Source organism: Pangasianodon hypophthalmus, chromosome 12 (genome assembly GCF_027358585.1).
Source record: "Pangasianodon hypophthalmus isolate fPanHyp1 chromosome 12, fPanHyp1.pri, whole genome shotgun sequence".
NCBI lineage: Eukaryota > Metazoa > Chordata > Actinopteri > Siluriformes > Pangasiidae > Pangasianodon > Pangasianodon hypophthalmus.
In genome coordinates, this window is record NC_069721.1 from 9,960,528 (window position 1) to 9,974,148 (window position 13,621).

Below are 13,621 nucleotides of genomic sequence, written 5' to 3' on the forward strand. Positions count from 1 at the left end.
ACGTTTCTGCTTTGGAAAAACTGAATGGCTCTGTGTCATTAGAGACAAATAATAAATCATTTAACCCCAAAATTGTGGCTTGTCTCACTTATGCACGATTCAGACTTTGAAAAATAAAATGTTAAATAATAAACGATGTTCTGGATCAAATACTGTTTCATAAGCTGCTGAATAAAGAGGGTGTAAGCCATATTATTAAATTGGACCACATTTGCAGTGAATAAGGAGATCATTATAATTAGGACTACTCATGCAGCAGTATGTTGGCAATAAACCTAGACTCCTGCTAGATGTTTTAGATTTAAAGCTTCATTGATATTCATCATGATTGAATTAGTCTTTTTTATTTTTCATTTTTTAATTGTCTCTTCTTTTCATATTACAATGTATTACATGTGACCGCTAAATGCCTTCTTTAGTCCACATTTTATATCACTGATTTTTTCATGCTTAAAAGCAAGTGCGGTGGGATAGACATTACTGAATAACCCTGTCACAAATACTTGGACCTGAACTGAATACTTACAACATTCCTTCAGTAAAAATGAAGTAACATTTGGACTTAATTAGACAACTCTTAAAGAGAATTTATGCATCTCTTATGCTCTGCTGATCTCACTTTACTTTTCTTTTAAATATTATCTTTGTTCATCAAAATATTTTAAAGTCATCCATGAAATACGTGCTAATTTTGAGGCAAATGAAACCCTGTTCCTTGCAGTCTGGGTGTGTTAGCCAAGACCAGAGAGTGATGAAGAGCTTTACTGAAATGCCACAGTGAACAAACTACAGCTTCATCAACTCCTCAGCTCACACACCACACTGACATCCCAGCTGTTGCTGTGTTTCCATCTCATAAAGAAAAACTGAATATGTGAGGAATATGTATAACACTGCTGATGATGTGTCATTTATGAATCTTCAATATAGATAGCTCTCATTTTATTTCTGATGTGTTAGTATAACACAACGTATTCTAACCTAGTTCTTATTAGAAAAGACAAATCTGATATATATATATATATATATATATATATATAGAGAGAGAGAGAGAGAGAGAGAGAGAGAGAGAGATATGGGTTTTTTTTGTTTTGTTTTTTTTTTCCACACCAGTCAGTGTAAAATCTAGACATTATTGTGTCAAAATCCCAGGAGATCAGCAGTTTCTGAAACGTTCACACCAGCACATCTGGTACCAACATCCATGCAACAGTTAAAGTCACAGAGATCACATTTTTGTGAATATTAACTGAAGCTCTTGGCTTGTATCTGCACGATTTTATGCATTGTGCTGCTGCCACATGATTGACTGATTGGATAGCTGTATAAATGAGATTATCACATTTACGAGGTTCAGTGTAGAACAAATCGGTCAAAGTGGATCATCTACAATGAATTCCAAAAATAAGCCAAAAAGTTAAACGAATACACCAGAGAGTCCGCTCTCCTTCCCGTTTCTTATGCTGTTAACCATTAATCAATGCCATATCATTAGGAATGGAGCATGCTGAGAGGCCATCTCATACAGCTTACTCTGGGACTACAGTAAACCTTTACTAAGGAAATGAACTCTCTCTCCAAAGCCTGCTCTCTTACACCCCACACAGGTGGCCAATTATAATCTTATTGCAGGAGCAGAGGAACTTCTTTGGATGAAGTCAAGGACTGTGACATTCGAATATATAAAACATACCCAAATGTACACATCTGCCTATAGAGAAGGACCAATTAATGTGCTTGTGCAAGCTCAATGTCAAAGATCCTACTGTGTGTACTAATAATACTTTCTCCTCTCCTCTGGTGTCTTTTGGAAGTGTCCTTCAGGACTTGCTGATTTATTAGCTTAGAGAATATTTGGTTTCAGAGGTGGCAGAGCTTCAGACATGTTTGCCTGTGAGCAGGTACTGTGTGGAACGATACTGGAATATGTGAAGTGTACAAGAGAGGGTCAATAACAGGAGAAGCAGCTACGCACATGTAAAGCACAAACACAGATTTACTGTATATTCGGTGTGGAGTTTTGGCATAAGATCAGATTATCAAAATCGAAGATAAACAGCCTGTTGGCAACATTGTCTTCTCATGCAATTTTAATTCAGCTTATTCACACTTCACTGCTCAGAGGGAATAATTGACCAGCTTTAGCTAAACAACTACCCGTTTGATGTAGAGAATGAAACTGAGCACAAGGTGATTTGAGAGGACTTTATTGTTACAAGTGGACTGCAAGTGTTTGGATATGTATATAGAAAATATTGATTATATTATTGTTTAATTTGTCATTTTTGAACATCAGTAATAAAAGGCTTCATTAGTCAGTAATAACAAGTTGCTAAGACTTTTCACTCTAGCTATTATTATGTTGATAAATTACATTTACTCTTGGACCACAGGTGTCTTTGGCCAAAACTAAAAAACAGCCTCGATATCTATTAATTCTATAGTCAACACAATTTAAAGTGTAATGCCCTCAATACACAATAAATAATGAAGAAACACTGTTCAAGATTCTGTTTGGTGAAGAGAAAAATGGAATTAAAGCTCAGCATATAACCCAAACTGTCTGCCCTGGTTCTCCCACAGCTTCTAATATCCAGCTATACAGATTCACAAACATTATCTACATTAATTCCACATTTTACTCTGCATGTAACATAGTAACACCATCTTCATCATTAGCTTTCTCAGTTCTGTTTATTAGACACAAGCTAACAATATTTTTGTTCACTGTTAAAGGTCTTTTCTGAAATTCGGAGGTACATCCAAAAGTCTATGTGAATACTGAGCAGTCTCATGGTTCCAATTCATGTTCGTCCACCACCATCAGTGTGCCTTAAAAGTATCTCACTTAATCGCAGGATTTCATCCTACTAGTGGCATTACATATAAATCCAAAGGACTTGGGACACAGCTGGCCATTTTCCAACTGTCTGTGTATGTGCTCGATTGCTCACCTCCATGATGATTGATTTCACCTGCCATCTCACACTCATCTCCATTTCTTGATTATATTTGTTCACCAATTTCTATTCACCTCAGTTTTATAGCCTGTTGATGCATAATTTCTCACCAAATTAACTTTGCAAGAGGATTCCAAATGTACTGGCATCCTTTTCTGCTCTGAATTATTCTGAATTTGAATCCAACTGATAGTTAGACATGGACTTGCAAGCTGAAGTTTATGAACAATGTTATAAAGTTGTAATATAGTTTAATACATAAATTTGGTTGTTCTTTTCATTCAGCATTGGTAACTTAAGGTGTTCATAGGGCTACATAAGCCCTTCCTGACAACTGACAAAAAACTAAAGAAACATTTACCAAAAAAGCATCAAGACTACTTCTGTCAATTTTGATGTCAGGTTGATATAACACCTGAGATTTTATTTTAATCTAACGTTGTGTTATGACATTTTCAGGGGTGACTTAAGTAATTATGTCGACAGCTGACTTAGCTCTCAGTACTCCTGGTATGTCAGAGACATTTGATGTGGTAACAGCTTGCCAAGTCAGCTTATCTGGAAGAATGAATAACAGAGAGCACTTCCAAAATATGCTTCGCAGTGTCTCCTAAACTCTGCACTTGGTGGTTACATCATAATGAAAACCTGATATATTGATATAAGCTTTTGACAACGACAACAACTGTAACAACACTGTAACAAAAGAGTTGCTATATACAAAGAATACAGCATGGTGGTAATGGCCCTCCTCTGCTATCACACCAACACACCTATCAAAATGTTTTATTCCTCTTATAGCACAAAGCCTACAATTTTTTAGTTTATTAATTAACAGCATGTCATGCTTTTTAAATGTTTATAGTTACATTTAAACCTACTGACCATTACAATGTGCTGACACTGGAGATAAATTTTAAATGTCTTCTTACAATAAAACCTCACCATATCAATTACATGTTTTTCTTCTTCTAAATAATACTTTTTATCCATTTATTATTGGTGTTAGATCATGTAGATCATCTGCTATACAAGTATCTGTTTTTGAATTGAGTTTGATGGTGACTAATCAGAATCGGCATTCAACAGTGCTGTAGTATAAATATGTATATTCCTATAAATATGTATATTTTCTCTGGCCTTTAAACTACAACACTGACATAACAAAGTTATTCATATCATAATTTCATTTTGCTGTTTCATTATTTATTATAATGGAAAAACTATGACAGTTTCATGATACCATAATACCAAAGTTATCTATATTTTCTCTGACCCTAAATTAGAAGAAGTTAGGTTTGTTACTTTGACGTAACATCATTGCCATTATGTATCTCCGACATCTCAGAGAGATATGAACTCAGTTCTCATTACATTCTAATGTAAGTCAGCCTGGAATGTGTTATAACACAATGCTACGTCAAGAAAAAAAAAAAAAAAAAAAAAAAAAAAACATGTTACATGATTCAGATGTTGTTAACATTACAACATTTAACATTACAACAAAGAAAATGGTTTATGTGTATAGCAGATGATGCCTGGTGGAATAAAATACGTAGTTTTATGTCATATGTCAGAAAGGTCTTATGTAGCCCTTTAAACACTAAAGCTTCACTAGTTTTAATAAATCCATTCATCCAAAGCTAATCTTCCATCTTTAACCCTTCAATATAGTGACCTTCAATTCAAAAGTTTTGATGCTATATGTATCACCTCACCGCCTTACTTTTAGCCTTTTTGTGAATTTATCGAATATCACATTAAATATCCGCATCCATATACACTGACTACTAATGTCAATTCATATGCAAGAATCTGGTGTCCAAGAATACGAGCAATTTCGAGGCTGAGTAGAATTGTGACAAACCTGAGCTTTAGCTTGCTGATAAAATAGAATGAACATCATATCCTTTAATCTCCCCTACCTTTCTCACAGCTACAAGACAATTAAAGCCTTGCTTCTAATAATAATACTAATCCCTAATTATGAGACAAGCTTAGCTCGCGGCCACATTAGAAGTGATGGGCCAATTAATTGCCACTTAGAGGACAGACAAAGCAAGACCACTTAGCACAAGAGTACGTTAATGTGTGTCTCGTCATAAACCCTCATACAAAAAGAAACAAGAACAGAGTCTTACAAGAGTCTTACAATAACATTAGATGGGAATAAAATATTAACATTTATACTCTCACAAGCACAAGTTCATTGTGACACAGCTATATTATCTGATCATCTTGTACTACTCTTAATGCAGTACAATATCTAAAATTGTTTTAGTCCCAAATTTTGTACTTAACATGTAGTAGAAAATCTGTATCACTCATGTCTGAAATATAATCACACTAATATAGTGTGACTGAAATATAGAGACACGAGCTTCTTCTGAGTCACACATCACCCCAGTCCTATTCTGTGAAATCAATTCTCAACAACTTATCTATATCTCTACATCACATCTGGTTTCGCAGTTTCAGTGCTTCATGCATGCTAGCTGCTGAGAGCTTGCGGTTGAAGTATCTGTAAATGAGGTTCTGGTAGGTGGTCCTGAGGTCTCGGTTGAAGAAGGTGTTTATAAAGGGGTTAATGAGAGAGTTGGCATAGCCCAGCCACAGCAGGGTCCTCTCCACCCACAAGGGCACGCAACTGCAGCGCACGCCACAGATAAAGGGCCGCACCGTGGAGAGCAGAAAGAAAGGCAGCCAGCACACACTGAACGCTCCTAGCATAACGCCCAATGTGGTTGCTGCCTTCTGCTCATGCTTGAACATGAACACGTTCCTGCGTTCATTCCTCAGGAGCTGTACAAAGCTAGCGCGCTCCTTCACCTCCCTCTGCAGTTTCAGCACAGCGGACACATAAGTCACACCATCGTCAGCTCTCGGGGGGAATGTGATGGCGTGCTTGGCCACACTGATTTTGACAGCTCGGTATATCCGGTAGTACATGATCAGCATCACACACATGGGGATGTAGAAGGCCACAGAGGTGGAATAAATGGTGTAGCCCAGGTCCTGGCTGATCAGGCACACATTATCATCGTTGACATTCTGAGCCCAGCCAAACAACGGGGGCAACGTGATGGAGGCAGAAAGCAGCCATACAAACAACACTATTTTTGCCATACGCTTTCCACTTCGCCTCACAGGATAGGTCAGCGGCTTCGATATGCCAAGATACCTGTAACAACAGACACAACAGAAATTAATAATGTATGCAGAGTATCTAAGATGTGAAGCAACACTTTTGCACAGTAGCCTTGGTTCTTCTCCCACTCTCAAGGACCTGCTCAAGGACCTTATATTTTACCTTTTGCAATTAATAAGCATGAAATTGAAGAAAAAGTTCAGCTTCACAATATTGTTTTCTATTTTCCTATAAAATTGTTTCTACATTCTCTGGTACTTATGTCTCAGTGGATGCACAGTACTTCCACACTAAAGTACCATACTGCATAGCCATCCATTTCTTTCATCACTGTTTAACAATTATTAGCGACAACAGGTACTTATTAGTGCTTAATTTAATACAGATTTGCTTCTCATACATTTAGCTTGATAGTATTCTTAGACCCTGACCTATTTTTAACAGCATGAGGATATGTTTTTTGTTTTTGTTTTTTTATGGAGATTTTCAGAGTGGTCTTGCATGTTGGCAGTAAACGAAAAACCTAATGAAAAATTAGAACTAATTTCAACATTAAATAGGAAATGGTATTAAAACAAAGAATTTCCATTCACAGTAACATGACAATGCATATGTAAGTTAAAAGGAGTATCAGAAAAGCATAGAAATAATAAAGGAAGAAAAATACAGAAATGGTAGATGTAGATGTAATAAACATTTTTAGTAATATATATATATATATATATATATATATATATATATATATATATATATATATATATATATATATATATATATATATATGCTTTGAAGATATTAAATCGATTTTTTATTTTATTAATTATTTTATAAACAGAAATATACTGTATGTCTTAAAATTGAAGAAATTGTTTTTTTTTTAGTCAGAGATGAGTGTGAGAGAGAATGAGAGTACATAAGTGGGTTACAAATGAAATTCACTATTTTTAGATGTGTGTCCTAGTCCCTATCTTACCTGAAACATGTGTCTAGAAATATTTAATGAGGCTTTTGTGTTACATTTTTCATACAGAGGCCTGCTGTCCAAACATTCTGTCAGTGCCATTATTTCATGCATGTGACTCTACACCCTCAGAAATAAAGGTACTAAACTGTACTATTCTTTGTAACTGGAGTGCTACCCTCAAGGGTACACTTTTTGTACAATTAATATATATCGTTTACCTAGAAAAGTGCATGTAGTGTACCTTTAAAGCTTTACTCTAAAAGGCAATTACAGTCCTTTACAATTATGTACCTTAAAGGTACAATATGTCCACATCTCATAAAAGCTTCTTCATAAAAGATAAATATTAAAGGTACAAAAGCTATGGTTTAGTACTATGTAAAGAAGCTGAACTGAGAAAGTTTAAAGAAGTAGAAGTAAGAAAGATTGACCTGTCTATACTGATCACACACAGAGTGAGGATTGACGCTGTACAGCACATCACATCCATGGCGATGAAAACATTGCAGAAGAGCTGACCAAAGATCCAGTGTCCTCCTATAAGGTCAGTGATGCTAACGAAAGGCATGACAGCCACAGCCACGGCCAAGTCCGCCACAGCCAAAGACACGACCAGGTAATTAGAGGGCTGCTTGAGTTTCTTCACCAAACACACTGACAGCACCAGCAGTAAATTCCCACAAATAGTGGAAACAGTGAGTATGATAAGCACTCCTCCGATCAGCACTTTCTCAGGATTCCCATAGGGCAGAGGTTGCTCACCACAGCTGCTCTTATTGCCCAGAAAACTCAAAGTGGACGCAGTTGTTGCTTCTGCTTGGTTCTTCATTAAGCGCAGCTCCAGCATCTCAGAGCTCCAGCCAGACATCACAAGTTCCTGCAGGTTTTCCTCACTCTTACTGACCTCTCATTAGTGATGGAGAGGAAATCATGCATGCAATCCATCAAGCCAATTTACACTGATTAGAGATGTCGGATAAAGTTACATCTTGTTTGTATGGACAACCTGCACTCCTCGGACATCAAAGTATTCTCCTCTGTGCGTGCGTGCGTGCATGCGTGTGCGTGCGTGTGTGCGTGTGTTTCAGTGTGGGAGAGACAGACACGCGCTGAGACGCTCTTATACGGCGGGTGACGTCATTTCTCAGGCTGGACACACTGTGTTTTCAACTCAGCCACGCCTTTAATCACTATTATTAACACAGTAATAAAGTAATCCAGCACGGAAACGTGTCACTGGATACAATGAACACATTGTGGTGTATGGATAGAACCAACAGGGTTGCCAGATTGGGCAGTTTTATAGCAAAATCCCCAGTGTTGAATTTACACCTAAAGCAGGGATGGCACACACACTGCCTCCAGCTACAGGTTCTACTCAGACCCAGCAAGGGAGCTTGGAATCCGTGCTCCAAATCAGTTAAAATATCTGGGAGTTAGTGTCTGCTAATCCACTAGGGGGCGAAATAGAGCCACAAACTCAGCAACTGAAAAACATGCTGATGATGTTAGCAATCATACAATTTGTAATCTGTAATCATATCTCTTTCCAGCATAAAGAATTTAAGGGTTTCAGCAACAGGAATGAAAACTTGTTCAATCAAAACACACGTTTTCATCAGTATTATGGGCAATTTTGTGTAGATCTGTGATGTATAACCTCAATTAATTCATATATATATATATATATATATATATATATATATATATATATATATATGTGTGTGTGTGTGTGTGTGTGTGTGTGTGTATCTGAACTGAGAATGTTTATATAAAATATATATAGATATAGATATAGTTATATAGATGTATAATTTTTTTAATTTTTTTTTTTTTTATAAATTTTGTTTTGTTTTGTTCAGCCCACTAGTCTGCATCCAGCTACATTTACATACGTGTGTGTGTGTGTGTGTGTGTGTGTGTGTGTGTGTGTGTGTAAAACGCTCTGGATGTTGTTGTGTAGCTCTTAAGCTGAGTCTTTGATCTGAGTCATATGAAACGGTGGGAGAGATTTAGCACATGATTATACTGCCATCACATGGCCTTCTTACACAATCACATATAGATGCAGTCTTTCCTTCTTGTTGTGATATGTAAAAAATTTTTATTGTCCATACATACAAGTGTTGCAAAACACTGTCAGCCCAAGAAGGCTTTTTAATACATAAATGTGATCGAAACATATTTCTACTCTCTAAAAAAATAAAATAAAATAAAAAATAAATAAATAAATAAAAAAGCATGTCAAACTGTAGACCATCTTTTCCATTTGGTAAGTTATTTTCCATATTACTTGTTTTAATTAATTAAGAAATGTTTGAGATGTTCTAATTGCCTTGGATTGTGTTGTGATCTTTTTTTTAAGTAGCTTATTCAGGATGTGGTATTAGGAACATAGCTGGACTTTTCAGCAGGATTATAAATGTCTAGTTGAAGTATTTAAAAACTAAATGATCAATGTGATTATAAAAATGAGTTAATATGCACTTCTCTGTTGAGAATTGTCCCCCAGTCCAACCTCAGAGATTACACTGGAAAATAAAAGACCTCAATATTTTATCCAATTTTTGTTAAAGTACTGATCGATGCTATGTTTTTTGGCCTAAACTACTACTGAAATTTCAGTTTACTAAAATCTAAAAATATGCTGTCCTCAATTTTCATATCAGTACTGAAAAATCTCTCGGCACTAAATATTTCTGCAGTGATTGTGCCACACCACTAAACAATGTGACCAAGAACATTTTCGAAACCTTTTCCTCCATGTGACCCACACACTCTCAGAAAAAAGGGTACTACACTATGCCTTTTCATATCACTGGTATGGTAGCTTCAAGGGTTTATCTATTGTTAATGTAGTGTACCTTTAAAAACGGACCATTTAAGGACCACTCTTGTAGCTTTAATTAGGTTTTACTGTAGCCTAATACTTTAAAGGTAGACTATATGCAACTTTCTAGGCAAAAAATTCTCACTGAAGGTGCAAAAGATGTAGGCTACCATTGAGAGTAACACTCCAGTGACAATGAAAGGTACAGTTTTATGAGTAACCTTTTTTTATGAGAGTTCCTCAACCTATAAAGCTATCACAGTCAAAATATCAAAATAATACAAAAAAAAAATCAAAAATAATTTTAAAGTTGTCTCTAATGGACATACAAAATACAAAATGCAATGTTTGAAAAAAATTCTTTATAGTTAGAGTTGCAATTTGTACCAATAGTTGCTAGTTTTACAGACATCTTGAAATAAGTGCTAAAATAGCCTGAAATGTCACAGCTGAACCAGTCAAAACCCACATTTAGGTCACTCATTTAGGTCACTACCTAAATGCCGGTACTTCTAAACATTATGGGGCTTGTATTGAAATGTATGTTTCTGTATTGACATTGAGTTATCAATTCATGTTCAATATAAACCATATCAACATATCAAATGTTTATCAAATGTTATAATGTTATCAAAACCCAGGTGTTACCAAAACACAAAAACACATATCTTTTAGGAAAATTTCAAAAGAGCAAGATTATTTAAAATCTTTAAATTCAAAATCTTTCAGAAGAAATTTAAATTTCAGGCTAATTCTTTGACATTTACCTTTTAAAAAAAAAACTAGATTGATTTTCTGAAAAAAAATTGGAAAAACTAAACCATCCCCACAAAATAAATAAATAAAAAAAGTTATTTTAAAATTCTGCTAACAAGAATGAAAATCAATATCCAACTGTCTATTTATTCTTGGATTTCTGTGATATGAGAAAAATAAGAAAACTGCTTTATTAAACTGATTAAATTCGTTACATTCTTTATTAAAAATTAAATGTAGACATTTGTCAAATTGGGAAAAGAGGATGAAAGCATTTAGTGTCTGATTAGTTACTTGCTAAATTTTAGTTACTATCCACCGCAAAGGTGAAATCTAATGTTGTCTGATGACCCAGACAACATAACTGACCCAAGCTCAGGGTCAAAATGGCACAGATACTTAGTGAGAAGTTTGTCTTTTTTCTCTGTAATATGTCGATTTTTTTTTTATATATACAAAGAGTATTTTAAATTAGATTATAATCACTGATGTGCTGTTTTTATGTGAAATAAAAGGTGGGAAATTGTGCATGTAGGCCTAGTGTAAATTACCTGTTGAAAATAGTGCATGTAAACACTACTATTAGTTTGCCATTTTGACTATAATTACTACACTCACTAAAACCTTATGTAACTCATTGTTTATTCTTGGACACTAGGAGGAGGTCAAATGACACCTGTGAAAAAGCTTATTGAATTTTGGATGAAATGTATTACAATGGATTTCAAATTTCACAAAGATTTATGTTAATGAGCAAGGGTACTTCTACATTTTAGGAATAAGATCCAACAACTTGTACATGCCCACACAATAAGGGACAGGAACAGCTTCTTCCAAACTGCACCAAACTAATTACCTCTAATTACCCCAGTCTAATTACCCCAGTCTCTAATTACCCCAGTCTCTCTAACTCCATTTGCCCCAAAAACCCCAATAACACACAAGTGCTAGACCTGGACCCAACCCTCAACCCTCACACCACTGTAACACTGTACACTATAACCCACAGCCACCCTGACCTTATTTACTTTCAGCACTACACCCTGCAATGGGACACAGGTCAGTGAACTTACCTGAATTTAGTAGCCATTCCTTTACATTCCTATCACGGCAACAATCTTTGCACTAGATTGCAAATACTGAGCTACACTTTAATGTCCCTGCTCTTATATATTTAACTCATAATTTCATCTGCAATATGATATTGCCTTTATGCTGTTTAATGACTACTCCCTTTAACAACATTATCTCTGTTATTTACAATACACCAGTTAAAGTACAGTATTCCTGATAAGAAGTGCAATACACACTATCTACTCATTTTACATTCCTTTCTACAAGTCTTTTTTCTCAAACAGTGTCTTATTCATTCTGTATTCAGTATCTGTGTTTATTTGTTTTAAATTTACAGTGTACTTATACTTATGTAAGTGTCTCTCTTGCTGAACTGCATAAGGTCACTAATCTTATTTTTGTTGTACTTGTACACTGACAGCCAACTATAGAAACTATAGAAAGCCTCTACTGCTGCTGCTCTCCCTCCTAATAGAAGACTACAAAAATAACCCTGGATTTTTATTTAGTCCAGTAGCAAAGTTAACTAAAAAAAAAAGCACAGAAGTACATATACCAACAGTGTGATGGAGTGATTACTTTCTGCCTTTTTGCATGACAAAATTTAAAATATTAGACAAAACAAATTGCAGTATTAAATTAAAGTCAGACAATCGGATACACAATATAACCACATCAGTCTATCAGAATCTTTTACCCAAATATCCAAAATACTCTAATAATTTCACTCATATCCTTCTCTAAATCAGTTTGGGGACTAGATATGGTAACATTTTCTTAAAAAAATAATAATAATGGCAGACGTAATCAAATCTCTGTTAAAACTCCTACCTTAGCACTGGCTACTGCATTTGTGCCGTGGTAGAAAAGGGGAAAATACATTTCCAAGTATTTTTTTTTTCTCCAAAAAAATAATTACTCCAGAGACATTGTTGTACATTAAGAGAGCATAGTTGTAATTAAAAAAAATTGTCAAGGCTGTCTGAGGTTCGATCTTCTCCTGAAGAAATGCCACCTTATCAAAGAAGGAAGAGTTAGTGTGTGCCTATGGTAGCTGAAGCACTGCAGTAGCTGAGCTGCATTATTGGAAGATTTAATGCACGCCACACTTAGGAGCTGCTGTTGACTGTTTAGTCATTTGGCCGTGTTCAACTCTGTGAGGTTTGCCTTTTACAGAGCTTTGTGGGTGCCTCTAAAGGTAAATTTGTTGTGCTGTGAACTCACTTGGTAATTTATGGGTGATACGCAGGGAGTATGAGAAAGACTTTGGCAGGAGTTTTGAGTTCAGGTAGACCACCCAAAACAATTACACACAACTTTACGGAAAGATTCATAAATGAGTCAATAAATAATAGTTTCTGCTAAAGGTGGTTGACACACATTAAACCACTGACGCTGAAGAATGAACATGTGTTTTATTTAAATAAAGCATATAAATATAACAACACTGGAGCCATTGCACCACTCATTGCATACCCATTGCACCACCATGCCGTCCCCACAAAATTACAAAATGATCATATGATTATTCCTTGTAAAATCTGACAGGTAATGAATTTCACAATTTGACTAATATTGTAGACAATGTCATTTTAAATTATTAATAAAGAATAATGAATAATGTATATATTCGGGGAATGGTGAGTGGGAGGTTGTGTCAAATCCAGGTGAGAAGAACTTGATCATCTTTAGATCATTTTAATAATGTCTGGTTTGTTTAATATAGTTAAAGTGCCAAACAGATGGATGAAAAATAAAATGAGCATAGTGCATTGGACATATTTGAGTTGGAGCACAGTGGCAGAGGGAAATGAGGGCAGAGGTGAGGCTGGTGCCCCTCCCCCTCCTCCCCCTCCTCCCCCTCCTCTTTCCTTCATTCCTTCCTCCGT

At 35.6% G+C, this 13,621-nt stretch overlaps 1 protein-coding gene across 1 annotated transcript; it reads right to left on the reverse strand.

Annotated features, from left to right (window-relative positions):
- Positions 1–5,413: 5,413 nt before the first annotated feature.
- LOC113527283 (5-hydroxytryptamine receptor 7) lies at positions 5,414–7,940 on the reverse strand. The gene is made up of 2 exons (XM_026914914.3): positions 7,504–7,940; positions 5,414–6,141 (listed from the first exon to the last, which is right to left on the reverse strand). The coding sequence occupies exons 1-2, from the start codon at positions 7,938–7,940 to the stop codon at positions 5,415–5,417; spliced, it is 1,164 nt and encodes a 387-aa protein (XP_026770715.1). The 3' UTR covers position 5,414.
- Between the last annotated feature and the right edge of the window lie 5,681 nt (positions 7,941–13,621).

What these genes read in the sequence shown, in the direction of transcription:
- LOC113527283 (XM_026914914.3), bottom strand. Translation starts at nt 7,940, where the DNA reads ATGTCTGGCTGGAGCTCTGAGATGCTGGAGCTGCGCTTAATGAAGAAC. An exon ending in TGTGTGATCAGTATAGACAG is followed by an intron (nt 6,142 to 7,503) that starts GTCAATCTTTCT and finishes CTGTTGTTACAG; the next exon opens with GTATCTTGGCATATCGAAGC.